Source organism: Heptranchias perlo, chromosome 18 (genome assembly GCF_035084215.1).
Source record: "Heptranchias perlo isolate sHepPer1 chromosome 18, sHepPer1.hap1, whole genome shotgun sequence".
NCBI lineage: Eukaryota > Metazoa > Chordata > Chondrichthyes > Hexanchiformes > Hexanchidae > Heptranchias > Heptranchias perlo.
In genome coordinates, this window is record NC_090342.1 from 7,553,376 (window position 1) to 7,570,250 (window position 16,875).

The following is a 16,875-nucleotide window of genomic DNA, read 5'->3' on the forward strand; positions in this document are numbered from 1 at the left end:
CGGTCAAAGCTGCCTTCATAATCAACTCATTGCTCCATTAGATTCATGGCTCACGGTTATGTATTATTAGCTACGCTGTGACAAGCCATTGTATAATCCTTCCATAAATCGTCTGACGATTTAAAAATCACAACACTTCAAGTCTATTAACTTTGGGCGGGATAATTTTGACTTTCAGCGATAGTGTAAAATGGGCCATATGTCTGCTATACACTTCTCCCGATCGGGAGAGATGGATAACGGGCACCTAATCCCATATCTCTCATTTTACATTCTCGCCCAAAGGCAAAATTAACCCCCCTTACCCCCACCCCTCCGAATGTTTCACCTCAGCTTATTTAATATTCGCTTGTTTACTGAATGGGAAGTAGAGTTGGCAAATTGAAATAACTGCCGTTAACTTCGCGTTGATCCAATGACAACGACAAAACAACTTGCATTTATATAGCGCCTTTAACAAAGTCCCAAGGTGCTTCACAGGAGCGATTATCAAACAAAATTTGACACCGAGCCACATAGGGAGAGATCAGGACAGGCGACCAAAAGCTTTTCAATGAGGTAGGTTTTAAGGAACGTCTTAAAGGAGGAGAGAGAGGCGGAGAGGTTTAGGGAGGGAATTCCAGAGCTTAGGGCCCAGGCAGCTGAAGGCACGGCCGCCAACGGTGGAACGATTAAAATCGGGGATGCGCAAGATACCAGAATTGGAGGAGCGCAGAGATCTCGGAGGGTTGTAGGGCTGGAGGAGATAGGGAGGGGCGAGGCCATGGAGGAATTTGAAAACAAGGATGAAAATTTTAAAATCGAGGCATTGCCGGACCGGGAGCCAATGTAGGTCAGCGAGCGCAGGGGTGATGGGAGAACGGGACTTGGTGCGAGTTAGGATACGGGCAGCAGAATTTTGGATGAGGTCAAGTTTACGGAGGGTGCAAGGTATGAGGCCAGCCAGGAGAGCGTTGGAATAGTCAAGTTTAGCGTTAACAAAGGCACGGACAACCATAAATACTGCCACAACCCAACTCCCAACATGCCGTGCAGGATCACGCTTTAAAACATTCCCAAGTCTTTGGGCCTGAGGTGTGAATTTTCCACAGGGCAAAAACGCTTGACTTGCAAAGACTTAACACGCACACGCACACGCACACACACACACACGCACAGAGAGACAGACAAAGGCCCTGGGTCACTCTACAGCTTTCCTCGTGCAGCGATTAGTGAATACTTACTGGCTGTGCGAGAGTGTCTTTTAGCACGGACCGGCCTACCCAGCTCCGGACGTGTGCGTTCACACTTGGACGCACAGGTTTTATTTGTCTGCTCCAGAATATGTGCAGTGGTGTTGGAGCCACGCCCTGGGTAGAAAAGGGTGGGGTGCTGTCAGTGTGTTACATGAAAGAAAGACACGTAGCAAATTATGTGATTCTTTCACTGAACGTCCTACAACTTACATGGAGTCTACAGGCCCATTCGACCCAACAGGTCCATGCTGGCATTTATGCTCCACATGGGCTTCCTCCCTCCCTACTTCATCTAACCCTATCAACATATCCTTCTATTCCTTTCTCCCTCATGTGTTTATCTAGCTTCCCTTAAATGCATCTATGCTATTCTCCTCAAGTACTCCTTGTGGTAGTGAGTTCCACATTCTTACTCCTCTTTAGTTCTGACACAGGACCAGGGTGTAACACAGAGTTGGAAACCCAAGGATATTATTACTTCGTTGTTTTCCCTTAAGCTGTTCTCAATGATTGACCAAATACAGACTTGTGCAAGCGGACATCTTGGTCGAACCAAATCTCATCGTGGAAGGAGTATTATCATAGAGTGTAGCGTGCACACATTTCAATTTTTGGACATCAACATGGAAAATACCCAATTGAGATGACCGTCCCTCCATTTTCAAACATCCAGGAGCATAGGAACAGGAGTAGACCATTCAGCCCCTCGAGCCTGGTCCAGCATTTAATTAGATCATGGCTGATCTGTACCTTAACTCCATCTACTCGCCTTGGTTCCATGTCCCTCGATACCTCTTTGCCCAACAAAAACCTATCAATCTGGAGACATTTAAGAGTTGCTGTGGAAAAGAGAACTTTCTCAGCCCGATGCCTTTTCTTTAACATTTGGTACCTGGCATGGTGCACAATACACCCTTAACCCTGTTTATTCATTGCAAGCATGTAGACCACGCAGTTCATACTATTTAGCAGGATATCGACAGAGATACAATTTAGCTGTGCATCTAGAATGGTCCAGCACCCAAACTATTACAGTAACTACTGACTAAATAACTACTGACTAAATAACTATTAGCTGGGAATTTCCTTAGAGCTGCACCCGCTCTGCCTCCGTGGCTTCGCTGGAGGTGCGGGGGAAGGGGGAGTGGGAGGGGGTGAAACCCGGTTTGGGTGCGTTAATGCCGCGCTTCCGGCAAAGTTACAGTGCCGGAACACAAGGAGCCCCGAGGAAATTTCTGGCCATTGTATTTCTAAAGCCTCAACTCTCCAACCATTGCTACCATTTTCTGGGGTCTCCTCTGTATGTTGTCTCTCATATCTCGTGCTGGAACAACACAATACGTAGTGGAACTTCCTTATGGATCCAATGGTCTTGAGCTTTAAAAGAACAATCATCCAATTTAATCTAACGCTATCGATGACTGGCCAGCCAGCCAGCCTGACTCGCTTATGGAAGCAGAAGGGTAGACCTGTTATTCGGGCCTAGGATTCTTCCAAATGGCACCAGATTGCCTGGAGGCCTATGTCTTCAGGAGTAGGCTGCTCCTGACTGGACAAGCGGCAACAAGACTCCTGGTGCTAGTTGGCTGTGCAGCTTTAGCTAGTTACCTCTGCGCACACAGGGGGTGAAGGGTCATTAAAAGCTTGGCCCTTGCCAGTCTGTGCCTAAGCTGTTCTGGCTAACAACCTCCAGCTGCACGGATTTCTCAGTTCTTTCCATTGGAGACTCTGGTGGTGGGTTTCCGTATGTTTTAGCCAACTGGCTGACCACAAAAAAAAAAATCGAACAAAAAAAAAGTGCTTGTACAATGTTTCTTTTTTAATGAGAATTACCACTTTTTCTTTGACGCACAGGCCTGTGCACCTATGGGATGCTAAGTGAGCACTCAAACTCTGTGAACTAGCTTAGGTTCCAGCTGTATCCTAGATCAGACTTGATCGATATTGAGTTTGGAATCATTTGATATAGGTCTACATACACATTGTTAAAAATATAGGGCATGCACAAACTTTTCTTCGGAGTACAGGAACAGGTGTAGGCCATTCAGCCTCTTGAGCCTGTTCCGCCATTCAATAAGATCATGGCTGATCTGTATCCTAACTCCATCCACCCTCCTTGGCTCCATATCCCTCAATACCCTAGGCTGGCAAAAATCTATTGATCTCAGATTTAAAATTATTAATTGAGCTAGCATCTACTGCTTTTTGTGGGAGCAAGTTCCACACTTCGATCACCCCATTGTCACAAATTTAGGTCACGCTTTTGCGTCAGCGTTTACCCTCATCAATTGGTGGGAGTAATTTTCACCTTCGGCACTCGGGGGGTAATCTGGCCCATTACCGAGCAATATCGGGAGGTGCTACAGCCGGTGAAAATTACCCCCTCTACGTCGACATTCCCCATCAGTTGCCAACTAATCACAGTGCAGTTGCAAGCTCTGGTCACTAGACGTCTCTGTGAAGTGTTTCTCTCATCCGTCGCCATCTTGTACATAAAAATATTGACCAACTGACCCACGGATAATGCCGCGGGCAATTGACTGGCACAGTCTGCACCGCATACAGCGGGCACGTTCCTGCTAACGCGATTTGCCCGGCTGTACGCGGTGGATGTTAAAAAACCAATACGATGAAATAGCTCCCGAAGCTGCCTGAAGTCCCCGCTTGCCGACTGACAAAACTGGGACACGAGGAACTTGGTGCAATTTCTTACACCTAATTGCTAACAGCGCGAACAGCCGACGGAGACTTCAGGGCCACCTCAATCAGCTGTTCGCAATGTTAACAACTACGGGAGGCACATTCATTGAAACTGCCCAAAGGCCCGACTTTGCCTGAAATCAGCGGAGTTAACTGCCCGAAAATCTCTCTGAGCTTATGGTTTCAAGTCCCCACTCCAGAGACTTCAGCACAAAATCCAGGCTGACACTCCCACTGCAGTACTGAGGGAGTGCTGCAGTGTCAGAGGTGCTGTCTTTCGGATGAGACGTTAAACCGAGGCCCCACCTGTCTTCTCAGGTGGACGGAAATGATCCCACAGCCGTTATTTCAGAGAAGAGCAGGGGAGTTCTCCCCGGTGTCCTGGTCAATGTTTATCCCTCAACCAACACCACTAAAAACAGATTATCTGGTCATTATCACATTGCTGTTTGTGGGATCTTGCTGTGTGCAAATTGTCTGCCACTTTTCCTACATTACAACAGTGACTACACCTTCAAAAAGTACTTAATTGGCTGTAAAGTGCTTTGGGACGTCCTGAGGTTGCGAAAGACACTATATAAATGCAAGTCTTTCTTTTGTCTGCTGTGTATTCTTTTTGCACATTTTCTGAGAAATGGTGCAGTTAATGAACAATCATGAAGTGGAACGTGAAAGAGTTGGGTGAGGAATTTGGAGAATCTCATGCTAGTTCGTCACCGGTGAAAAATACTCTTTACAAAACACCTTTGTGATTCACAATCGACCAACTTTAAATCATTCAGATTCCTGAGATGGTGATGAAAGTACACACAGGTTTAAATTTTCTTTTAACCCGGTCAGTTTTGTAGATGCAGTGGATGAGAAATTTCCATTATTAGCTATAAGACCAGGCCAATTCCAGTCAAGGTTTTTATATCCATTTTATTGTCGGTTGGGTCTGAGATATTGGGGGTGATTTTAAACCCCAAGAACGGGTGGGGATGGAGGCGGGTGGGAGTTGAAAGTAGTTGTTTTTTGGGTCACGGCCGTAACCTGGCTTTATTTCCGGGTTTATTGTTGGCGTGTAAAAGTACAGGCTTCCCACTGGGAATGCAAAGTCCGAAAATTTTGTGGTTACGACCCAAAAAAATAACTATTTTCAATTCCCACCCGCCCCCAATCCACCGGATCTTGGGGTTTAAAATCACCCCCAATGAATTCATCGGCAAATTCATGGTGGGATGTTTATCGCGCATGTTCTCTGCTGGTTTTAGGCACGTGTTAATCTATTGATTTTAACACCGCTCCATGACAGAGTATCAGTGGGTTAAGCATTGGTACATGAACTTCATCCATCGAAAGATAGACACCAATGAGTCCTAGGGTCGCCAACTCTTGTTGGATATATTCGAGGAGGTTTCATCACATGACCTCCCATCTCTAATCGCCCCACCCAGTCAAAACTCAAGGGCAATTAGAGATGGGCAATAAATGCCGGCCTTGCCAGCGACGCCCACATCCCACGAACAAATATTTTAAAAAATTACCTTTTTTTCCCCTGTCTGCAATCTTTAAATAATTAATAAACAAAAGAAAATGGGAAAGGGGGGAAAGAAACACTTTCTAAAAATGCTTCTGTGATTTTTCTCCTGATTTTTGCTCGCAGCGATGTCCAGAAGATTAACGTTTAATTCCTGGAGACTCCAGGATAATCCTGGAGAATTGGCGACCCCTAATGAGTCCAACAGGTGACTTTGAGAATATCAGACAGTTTTGCTCTTGAAGGGGTCTCGCTTCTTGGCTCATTACCAACACACAAAAAGAGCAGCACTTCAGCAAAACATTTTCTTTTAATCACACATTCTTTTAAAAGTAATCTTTGAGTCACTCATTATTGCATTTCTGAGATAACAAGATTAGTTTCAGTTTCGATATTAAGAGTTACCATACTATACTGTTAAAATTCAAGACACTGCCACATTGTTTGTTGGTTTTGCACATGTCTTTTATGAGTTTACACCTGGAACTTTGGAAAGCAAAAGTACTATAAACCATGATATGCACTAAGAACAATTGTCCCGAATGTTCAATTTTATTAGCAGTTCCTTCCACTGTGTGTCCTTTTCCCCTTTTATTAATTCATCCCAATTCGGGTACAATTAATAACATCTATTTATATAAAAATGACAAACACGTGACCTCGCACACGGACATATGCAGATCTCGGGACTTTTAACCAGGCCGGTGATTTTAGTACTTGGCTCCAGTTTGTCAAAAGAATTACTGGTGTGGAAAAAAACCTTATCATTCATGATTGTTTAATTATTACAAAACCAAGAAGCAGGTGTAGCAGATCTGTATCACTCAACATTACCTTCAGACAGAACCAACCCAAACCGCCACATAGAAACACAGACTTTCGGAGCAGGAGTAGGCCATTCAGCCCTTCGTGCCTGCTCCGCCATTCAATATGATCATGGCTGATCCTCTATCTCAATACCATATTCCCCACTCTCTCCCCATACCCCTTGATGCCTTATGTGTCTAGAAATCTATCTAGCTCCTTCTTAAATATATTCAGTGACTTGGCCTCCACAGCCTTCTGTGGTAGAGAATTCTACAGGTTCACCACCCTCTGAGTGAAGAAATTTCTCCTCATTTCAGTCCTAAATATCCTACTCCGTATCCTGAGACTGTGACCCCTCGTTCTGGACCCCCCAGCCAAGGGAAACATCCTCCCTGCAACCAGTCTGTCTAGCCCTGTCAGAATTTTATATGTTTCAATGAGATCCCCTCTCATTCTTCTAAACTCTAGTGAATACAGGCCGAGTCGACCCAATCTCTCCTCATACGACAGTCCTGCCATCCCAGGAATCAGTCTGGTGAACCTTCACTGCACTCCCTCTATGGCAAGTATATCCTTTCTTAGGTAAGGAGACCAAAACTGCACACAATACTCCAGGTGTGGTCTCACCAAGGCCCTGTATAATTGCAGTAAGACATCCTTGCTGCCGTACTCAAATCCTCTTGCAATGAAGGCCAACATACCATTTGCCTTCCTAACTGCTTGCTGCATCTGCATGTTTGTTTTCGGTGACTGGTGTACAAGGACACCCAGGTCCCTTTGTACATCAACATTTCCCAATCTATCACCATTTAAATAATACTCTGCCCTTCTATTTTTCCTGCCGAAGTGGATAACTTCACATTTATCCACATTATACTGCATCTGCCATGTATTTGCCCACTCACTCAACTTGTCTAAATCGCCTGGACACCTCTTTGCATCTTCCTCACAACTCACGATTCCACCTAGTTTTGTGTCGTCAGCAAACTTGGAAATATTACATTTGGGTCCCTCATCCAAATCATTGATATATATTGTGAATAGCTGGGGCCCAAGCACTGATCCCTGCGGTACCCCACTATTCACTGCCTGCCACCCTGAAAAAGACCCATTTGTTCCTTCTCTCTTTCCTGTCTGTTGAACCAATTTTCAATCCATGCCAGTATATTACCCCAATCCCATGTGCTTTAATTCTGCACACTTATGTAGGACTTTATCAAAGGCCTTCTGAAAATCCAAATAAACCACATCCACTGGTTCTCCCTTATCTATTCTACCAGTTACATCCTCAAAAAACTCCAGTAGGTTTGTCGAACATGATTTCCCTTTCATAAATCCATGTTAACTTTGTCTAATCCCATTGATATTTTCGAAGTGTCCTGTTATCGCGTCCTTTATAATAGACTCTAGCATTTTCCCTACTATTGTTGTTAGGCTAACCAGTCTGTAGCTCCCTGTTTTCTCTCTCCTTCCTTTTTTAAATAATGGGGTTACATTTGGCATCCTCCAATCTGCAGGAATTCTTCCATAATCTATAGAATTTTGGAAGATAACAACCAATGCATCCATTATTTCCATGGCTACCTCTTTTAGTACTTTGGGATGCAGAGTCTAACCACCTCCCCTTGACATTCAACGGCATTACCATCGCCGAATCCCCCACCATCAACATCCTGGGGGTCACTATTGACCAGAAACTTAACTGGACCAGCCATATAAATACTGTGGCTACGAGGGCAGGTCAGAGGCTGGGTATTCTGCGGCGAGTGACTCGCCTCCTGACTCCCCAAAGCCTTTCCACCACCTACAAGGCACAAGTCAGGAGTGTGATGGAATACTCTCCACTTGCTTCGATGAGTGCAGCTCCAACAACACTCAAGAAGCTCGACACCATCCAAGATAAAGCAGCCCGCTTGATTGGCACCCCATCCACCACCCTAAACATTCACTCCCTTCACCACCAGCGCACTGTGACTGCAGTGTGTACCATCCACAGGATGCACAGCAGCAACTCGTCAAGGCTTCTTCAACAGCACCTCCCAAACCCACGACCTCTACCACCTAGAAGGACAAGAGCAGCAGGCACATGGGAACACCACCTGCACGTTCCCCTCCAAGTCACACACCATCCCGACTTGGAAATATATCACCGTTCCTTCATCGTCGCTGGGTCAAAATCCTGGAACTCCCTTCCTAACAGCACTGTGGGAGAACCTTCACCACACGGACTGCAGCGGTTCAAGAAGGCAGCTCACCGCCACCTTCTCGAGGGCAATTAGGGATGGGCAATAAATGCCGGCCTCGCCAGCGACGCCCACATCCCATGAACGAATGAAAAAAAAAGATTATCAGGCCCTGGGGATTTATCGGCTTTCAGTCTCATTAATTTCTCCAGCACTATTTCTTACTAATACTAATTTCCTTTAATTCCTCCTTCTCACTAGCCCCACAACAGTGAAACAGCACGAGATGACATTTTATTCACTAAAATCATAGAATCATACAGCACAGAAGGAGCCCATTTGCCCATCATGCCTGTGCCAGCTCTTTGAATCTGCTGTTCAATTAGTCCCACTCTCCCTGCTCTTTCTCCATAGCCTTATCAAATGGTCAATGCTTTCAATAAAGAATTATTGGGCATATTTGCATGTTCTTGCGCCTGGGAATATTGGATCTCCTGGGCATAGTGGATGCGAGTGGGGAGGGGAGAGGGGATGGAACTTAAGAACGTAAGAAGTAGGAGCAGGAGTGGGCCATACAGCCCCTCGTGCCTGCTCCGCCATTCAACAAGATCATGGCTGATCTACGACCTCAACTCCACTTTCCCGCCTTATCCTCGCATCCCTTGATTCCCTTAGAATCCAAAAATCTATCAACCTCAGCCTTGAATATACTCAACGACTGAGCGTCCACAGCCTCTGGATTAGAGAATTCCAAAGATTCACAACCCGCTGAGCAAAGAAATTTCTCCTTATCGCAGTCCTAAATGGCCGACTCCATATCCTGAGACTATGCCCCCCTACTTCTAGACCCTCCAGTCAGGGGAAACTACCTCTCAGCATCTACCCTGTCAAGCCCCCTCAGAATCTTATATGTTTCAATGAGATCACCTCTCAATCTTCCAAACTCCAGAGAGTATAGGTCCATTCTACTCAATCTCTCCTCATAGGACAACCCTCTCATCCCAGGGATCAATCTAGTGAACCTTCATTGCACCGCCTCTAAGTCAAGTATATCCTTCCTCAGGTAAGGAGACCAAAACTGTACACAGTACTCCAGGTGTGGTCTCACCAAAGCCTTGTACAATTGTAGCAAGACTTCCTTACTCTTGTACTCCAACCCCCTTGCAATAAAGGCCAACATGCCATTTGCCGTCCTAATTGCTTGCTGTACCTGCATGTTAACTTTCTGTGTTTCGTGTACAAGGACACCCAAATCTCTCTGAACACCAACATTTAATAGTTTCTCACCATTTAAAAAATATTCTGTTTTTCTATTCTTCCTTCCAAAGTGAATAAACTCACATTTCCCTTCATTATACTCCATCCGCCATCTTCTTGCCCATTCACTTAACCTGTCTATATCCCTTTGCAGACTCTTTGGCCGCGGTTTTCAAGTAAAATTGCGGGTGTGTTGGGGGCGGTGGGGCTGCGAGAATCGGTAAAATCCCGAGCAGGTGAGGAAGCCGGCCCCAACCCGCCGACTTCCGGATTCCCCACAGACGTGCCTGTGTGCGCGCGGGCTTCCCGAATGCGGAAATCCCGCCAGCAATTAAAACCGGCGGGATGATAGTTAAAGAACCAAATGTACCTCATTGAGGTACTTTATTTCTGACATAGTAGATAGTTAAAACGATTTTAAATTTACCTGGGCCGCTTTCCCACGGCTTCCGATTCACACCTGGTGAAACCCCCCCCCCCCCGCTGCCATCCCACCACCATTTTAAAACTGAGCCCTTTGTGTCCTCCTCACAGCTTTCTTTCCCATGTAGCTTTGTATCGTCAGCAGGATAGGAGGCAGGAGAGGAGCACACATCTGATTCTCTATCCACTTCACACGCTAATATTGTACTGCCCAACGGTGCCTTAATGGTTAAAAAATATTGAATGGCGTCAATTCCTTTCAAGAACGAAAAAGTCACTCTTGATCAAAACCGTTGCTGTTAACAATTGACCTCGCTAATGGCACGAACTGACCCAGGTTTGGTACTTAGCCCTGCAGTTACTTACTTTGGCGTCTGTGATCAGATAAGATACGATGGTCCAGCCTGTACACATCCTTACAGATGCTATCAATGCGATTCCTTGGTTGACCTCCCCACCCACCACCCCACCTCCCCCACTGACCCGCTGCTCATTTCCCTTTCCTTCCACAGATGACCCGAGAGATATGGTACATTGTGGGAGGCCAGGAATATAAGATGGGATTGGAATTTGAACTTCTGTATTAGGAAGCGTTCAACAACAGACATTCTCCATTAATTGTCACTTGACCTGGCTTTCCTGGAATATTTTCCATCCTGTTGCTCTTCTCAAGCCTTTCAAAATCCTTTAGCACCTTATATTATTATTTTTTTTTGAATTGACCTGATCGCTTTGATTTCCGTTTTGGGTTTGGAACCCCAATCACCCCACAGCTATTTCGTTGTGCCTTTATTATAGGCCCACGGGGATTTTTATATCTTGATAAAAGTTATTGAAGACATAGAAGCAGCTGGCGGAACATATTATGCATAAACACGCTCCGCCAAATCCTTCCGCTCAAGGGGGCCTGAGCTTCACTACGTTTGTAGTCTGTCAGGGTTGATTCTGCAATTGGGCACTCCCAGCGGGAATCGGCACTTGCAGGGAGCGTTGCCAAGAGCTGGACAGACAATCAGGAGCTGCATACCCACAATTTCCTGATCAGTGTCCCTGAGAGTGCCAACCCACTCTCAGAGTGCCCAATCAATGAATCAAAGAAAGACGTGAAAGTACTTGCATCTTTGACCACCTCAGGACATCCCAAAGTGCTTTGCAGCCAATTAAATACATTTGCAGCGTAGTCACTGTTGCAATGTAGGAAACGGGGCAGACAATTTGCGCACAGCAAGATCCCACAAACAGCAATGTGATAATGATGAGATAATCTGTTTTAGTGATGGTGGTTGAGGGATAAATATCGGCCAGAACACCGGAAGATACTCTTCTTTGAAATAGTGCCATGGGATCTTTAACGTCTAACTGAGGGGGCAGACGGGACCTCTGTTTAATGTCTCATCTGAAAGACAGCACCTCCAATAGAGCAGCGCTCCCTCAGTACTGGCACTGGAGTGTTGGCCTAGATTCTGTGCCCAAGTCTCTGGAGTGGGAGTTGAACTTCATAGTTCCTTTCAAGTACTTTGTTTATTTGACTTATTCTACATTTAGTCTGAAAATTATGTGAAACTCTTCACCTTTTGTCCTTTTCCCTCTAATTTAAGCAATAAATAAACAAAGCCGAGTCATTTCTTTTGTGAAGACAAATTTGTCCATGATACGTGTCTGTTCTCGCTTACGACGAGGAACAGGGCTTCTTGCTGGAGGACACGTTAACTGGCACAAGCTGCACCAAGATACCTCTCCTTTGAGACGTCATAGAATCATAGAATTTAACAGCACAGAAGGAGGCCATTCGGCCGGTCGTGCCTATGCTGGCTCTTTGAGAGAGCTCTCCAGTTTAGAACCACACCCCAGCTTTTTCCCCATATCCCTGCAAATTAATCCTCTTCAAGTACATGTCCTTTTGAAAGTTATTATGGAATCTGTTTCCACCACCCTTTCAGGTAGTGCGTTCCAGATCGTAACAATCTTCTTCACATCAATATTTCTCCACATTTCCCCCTCCAGTTCTTTTGCCAATTATGTTTAACCTATGACCTCTGGTTCCTGATCCCATTTGCCAGAGGAAACGGTTTCTCCCTACTTGCTCTATCAAAACCCTTCATGATTTTGAATATCTCTGTTAGGTCTCCCCTTAACCCTTCTCTGCTCCAAGGAGAACAATCCCAGCTTCTCCAATCTCTTCACATAGCTGAAGTCCCTCATCCCTGGTATCATTCTAGTAAATCTGCTCTGCACCCTCTCCAAGGCCTTGACATCCTTCCTAAAGTGTGGCACCCAGAATTGTACACAATACTCCAGCTGAGGCCTAACCAGTGATTTGTAAAGGTTCAGTATAACTTCCTTGTTTTTGTACTCAATGCCCCCATTTACAAAGCCAAATATCCCATATGCTTTCTTAACCGCCTTATCAACTTGCTCTGCCACCTTTAAAGATTTGTGAATATGCACCCCCAGGTCCCTCTGCTCTTGCACCTGAATGCTAAGGCATGACTACAGTGCCTCACTTTTCGAGACCCGGTCACAGTCGCTGGAAGTGGAGCCAATGTCGATCAGCAAGCACAAGGGTGATGATGAACTGTATGGATCCTGAGACATTGCTGACAGTTCCATCTGTAGCTTCATGGCCTGGGTGAAGAGCCAACTCATCACCAAGGTTGGAAAGAGCGGCCAGAAAAATAGGTAAATCAAGAAGCGGAGATTCGGTGACACCAAGATCAGGTTATAAATACCTGTAGATTGTAGGAGGGAGGAAAGACTGAGGGAGGTGAGGACTTCCACAGTTTTGAGGTCCTGGGTAAGAATGAGATGTAAATCAGAGCTACAGTTGATGGTGAACATTGACCATCACAGAGTACTGTAAGCAGATGCCCGTGAACACATTCGCTACCTGGTGTCAACTCAGTTGGTAGCAATCTCCCCTCAGAGTCAGAAGGTCATGGGTTCAAGCCCCCCCATCCACAGACTTGATCACATAATCCAGGCTAACACTTGAGTGCAAGACTGAGGGAGTGTTGCACTGCTGGGGGTGCCGTTTTTCGGATGAGACGTTAACCGAGGCCCTGTCTGTCCTCTCAGGTGGGTGTAAAAGGTCCCAAGGCACAATTTGAAGATGAGCAGCAGAGTTCTCCTGGTGTCCTAGGGCCAATATTTATACCTCAACAGTAATGCAGATTGTCTGGTCATTGGGACCTTGCTGTGTGCAAATCGGCTGCCGCGTTTCCTACATTACAACAGTGACTACACTTCAAAAGTACTTCATTGGCTGTAAAGCACTTTGGAACATCGTGAGGTCATGAAAGGCGCTGTAGAAATGCAAATTCCTTCTTTACCCATTAGTTATAGACCAGCACAGGAAGAAGCCTGGGATTAGACTATTGTTAGATCTGTACCTGTACAATGCGTTGGTAACAGACCAATATACTGTATATTTCTGGACATATCTTACCTTCAATTTTATTTCTCACCTATACATTGGTGACTATGGCAACACATCGCAGATTGTCAGGTGCCTTAGTACAAAACAATAATTGTGGTACAAAGTGCAGTTTCATACAACCAAATAGATTTATATTGGATTATGTTAATTGCCTTGAAACGTGGATTTGATGTTCATCGACAAGGGATTGGCTTGTCGATGAACCACAAATCTGGCAGAAAAATGGACCTCAGTCCTATCACAGCTGGAAGGTCTTTGAAGATTGCTGATTATATTTTTGATTATTGTGCAAAAGTTCATTTCGCTTTGAATTTTAAAGCTAATAGGATGAAGAGTAAAACAAAACAATTGTGTTCCAATAGCTCTCCGAACACTAGGCTCTTCTACTGGTGCAGATGGTGTTCGCTCATATATATTCCTTTCTAGAAGCTTAGTGTAAGGGTAATTTGTCCCGATGAGCAAATAAAAAGTGACTGGGCCTGTAAAAAATATACCGCAAAAGTTTTAATCAACTATAACTTCAGTCCCATTCACCCATCACCCCCTGTGCTCGCTGACCTATACTGGCTCCCGGTCCAGCAATGCCTCAAATTTAAAATTCTCATCCTTGTATTCAAATTCCTTCATGGCCTCACTCCCTCCCTATCTCTGTAACCTCCTCCAGCCCTACGACCTTCTGAGAACTCTGCATTCCTCCAATTCTGGCCTCTTGCGCATCCCTGATTTCCTTCGCCCCACCATTGATGGCCGTATCTTCAGCTGCCTTGGCCCTAAGTTCTGGAATTTCCACCCTAAGCCTCGCTGTCTCTTTACCCCTCTCCCCTCCTTTAAAACGTTGCTTAGAACTTACCTTTTTGACCAAACTGTTGGTCCTAATATCTCTTTATGTGGTTCGGTGTCAAACTTTGTCTGATTACACTCTTGTGGAGCGCTTTGGGGTGTTTTAATACGAAAAAGGTGCAGTATTGATGTTGGTTTTGAGATGATCAAATACTCCAGGATGACTTGATGGTTCCTGTTCTGTGAATAGGGGCAGGGGGAATGAGGGAAAATGCAGAGACATTAACACTGGGTAAATGTCTGCAGGGAGCTTTATGATCAAAAAGAGTGAGAGTGATTGCAAACCCGTTTGAGCAGAGGGAGCTGTTTAGACAGGTAGGAATGCTCCTGCTTGCTTGATTGACTTTGGTGATAAGGAAGTGTTTATGTAGAACCCTTTATCGAGAGATGGAATAGGTGGAGCAGAGCCCACGATGTGATTTGTGGACGGAGTGGGATTGATAGGCTGACAGGCCTTATCCCATTCCGTGCTTTCTTATGTCTTTATTCAAACTGTGTAAGGAAAGCAAGCTGAATGGATTTAACTTAACTGTTTCAATAGAAAGTCTTTCAAAGTTATCCTAGAGGATTTTCCGATAATGTCTCCTTAATAATGTTGTTAAGTTGCATCAGAATGATACTGGGGCTACAAGGGTTAAATTGCCCCGTCTATAGTGTCTGTGTCTAAAATTGCACACAGTCCTCCAGCTGTAACCTAACCGATGGTTTGTATAAATTAACATTAATTTGTTACTCCTGTAATCTGTGCCGCTATTGAGAAAACCTAAGGGTTAGATTTTGACTTTGTGCGATGGGTGATAGCGGATCAGGAGCACGTTTCACATTTCTCCCCATTTTTTATTTCCGTTGAAATAAAAATTAGAAGAGATGTGAAACAAGCTGCCGATTTCACTGTCACTCGTTTTACACCGTCAAACAACAACATTTATACTGGCATTTATACAGCGTCTTTAACGTAGTAAGATGTCCTAAAGTGCTTCACAGGAGCGTTATCGGACAATATTTGACTCCGAGCCAAAGGAGACGACATTAGGACAGGTGACCAAATGCTTGGTCAAAAGAGGTAGGTTTTAAGCAGCATCTTAAAAGGAGGAGAGAGAGGCGGAGAGGTTTAGGGATGGAATTCCAGAACTTAGGGCCTAGACGGCTGAAGGCACGGCCGCCAAAGGTGGGGTGAAGGAAGTGGGGGATGTGCAAGAGACCAGAATTGGAGGAACGCGGAGTGAAAATCTACCCCCTGGTGTGAAGTGAAAAGATTGCAAGACCACTGCGTGCGGTAATCTAGCTCATGCCTGTACTAGCCGGCATTGGTAATGTTTGTTACGGTGTATTCTTGGCACCAGCATGCAGACCGTTTTGATGCAGCTCCGGTTCCAGTATAATGGTTCACATCATAGAAGTAGGTGGAATAATATCAGAAGGTACTTAAACTTCCAGGAGTCACCAGTAGAGAATACTCCTCAGAACTAAAAAAAAGAAATGATAGACCCTGACGGGTTTTATCAAGGAACATTTGCTTGTCACTAGGGACCAGTTAACAAATAAACAATTGTAATTCAACTGGATCCCCCCACAAACTGGCTTATCTAGAACTCAGCCTCATCAATCAGTCAGAACCTCCCACTGCACCATTGGTGTCTATAATTATAAATTACGTTAGCTACCCATTGCACAGGCCCAGACAGATTCCACAAGGCACCAATACAGCAGACACACAAAGTGATCTAGAATAATTGGGTTAGGAAAGTGCAGACATCGAACCCCACCCCCCCCGCCCTAATTTAAGCACTGTCCCCACTACTTATAGTGAGCACATTAGTGATTCGCCCTCTATAAGTGGTGGACGATATAACTGGTATTTCTAAACTCCAATGCAGCACTGAGGATATGCTGATTGGGTTAGATGAAGAGGTGTGGGAGGAGGCTCTTGTGGAGCATAAATGCCAGCATAGACCAGTTGGGGCTGAATGGCCTGTTTCTGTGCTGTAAATTCAATGTGCTACCATGTAAGAACTTCCAGCCTGTCCTGGATTATACTCAAAACAGAATCGTTTACTGGTGGACAATTATCCCCACTTGGATAAACATCTGGAATAGTTGAATAACTAGCAAGAGTCTGTTTAAACAAGCAGGAATGATAAAATGCAGTTGTTAAGAAAAATTCCGATAAATTCTGTACTTGCTTTCAGTACTGGGTTTGACATATGGGAGGCCAAAATAGATTTTTGTTTCCTAAAGTAATCTCCGTTCAGAGGGTGAAGTCATGCAACATCTGTCCTTTTAAAAAATACTTTCCACAGGACAGTTCAGATGAGGTACTGTGGTTTGATATTTGGTAATACAATAGGATACACTGGCTCCCGGTCTGGCAATGCTTCGATTTTAAAACTCTCATCCTTGTTTTCAAATCCCTCCGTGCCCTCGCCCCCTTCCTATCTCTGTAACCTCCTCCAGCCATACAGCCCTCCGAGATCT

General features: G+C 45.0%; 1 protein-coding gene across 2 annotated transcripts in view; it reads right to left on the reverse strand.

Moving 5' to 3' along the window:
• Nucleotides 1–16,875, reverse strand: part of kitlga (kit ligand a) — a 98,552-nt gene that overhangs the window by 37,907 nt on the left and 43,770 nt on the right. Inside the window, exon 6 of one of the 2 annotated variants that reach the window (XM_067999314.1) lies at nucleotides 1,224–1,349. The exons of the other annotated variant lie outside the window; for it this stretch is intronic. Coding sequence (XP_067855415.1) covers nucleotides 1,224–1,349 — 126 coding nt within the window. The remainder of the gene's footprint in view (nucleotides 1–1,223; nucleotides 1,350–16,875) is intronic. 2 annotated transcript variants of the gene reach the window in all.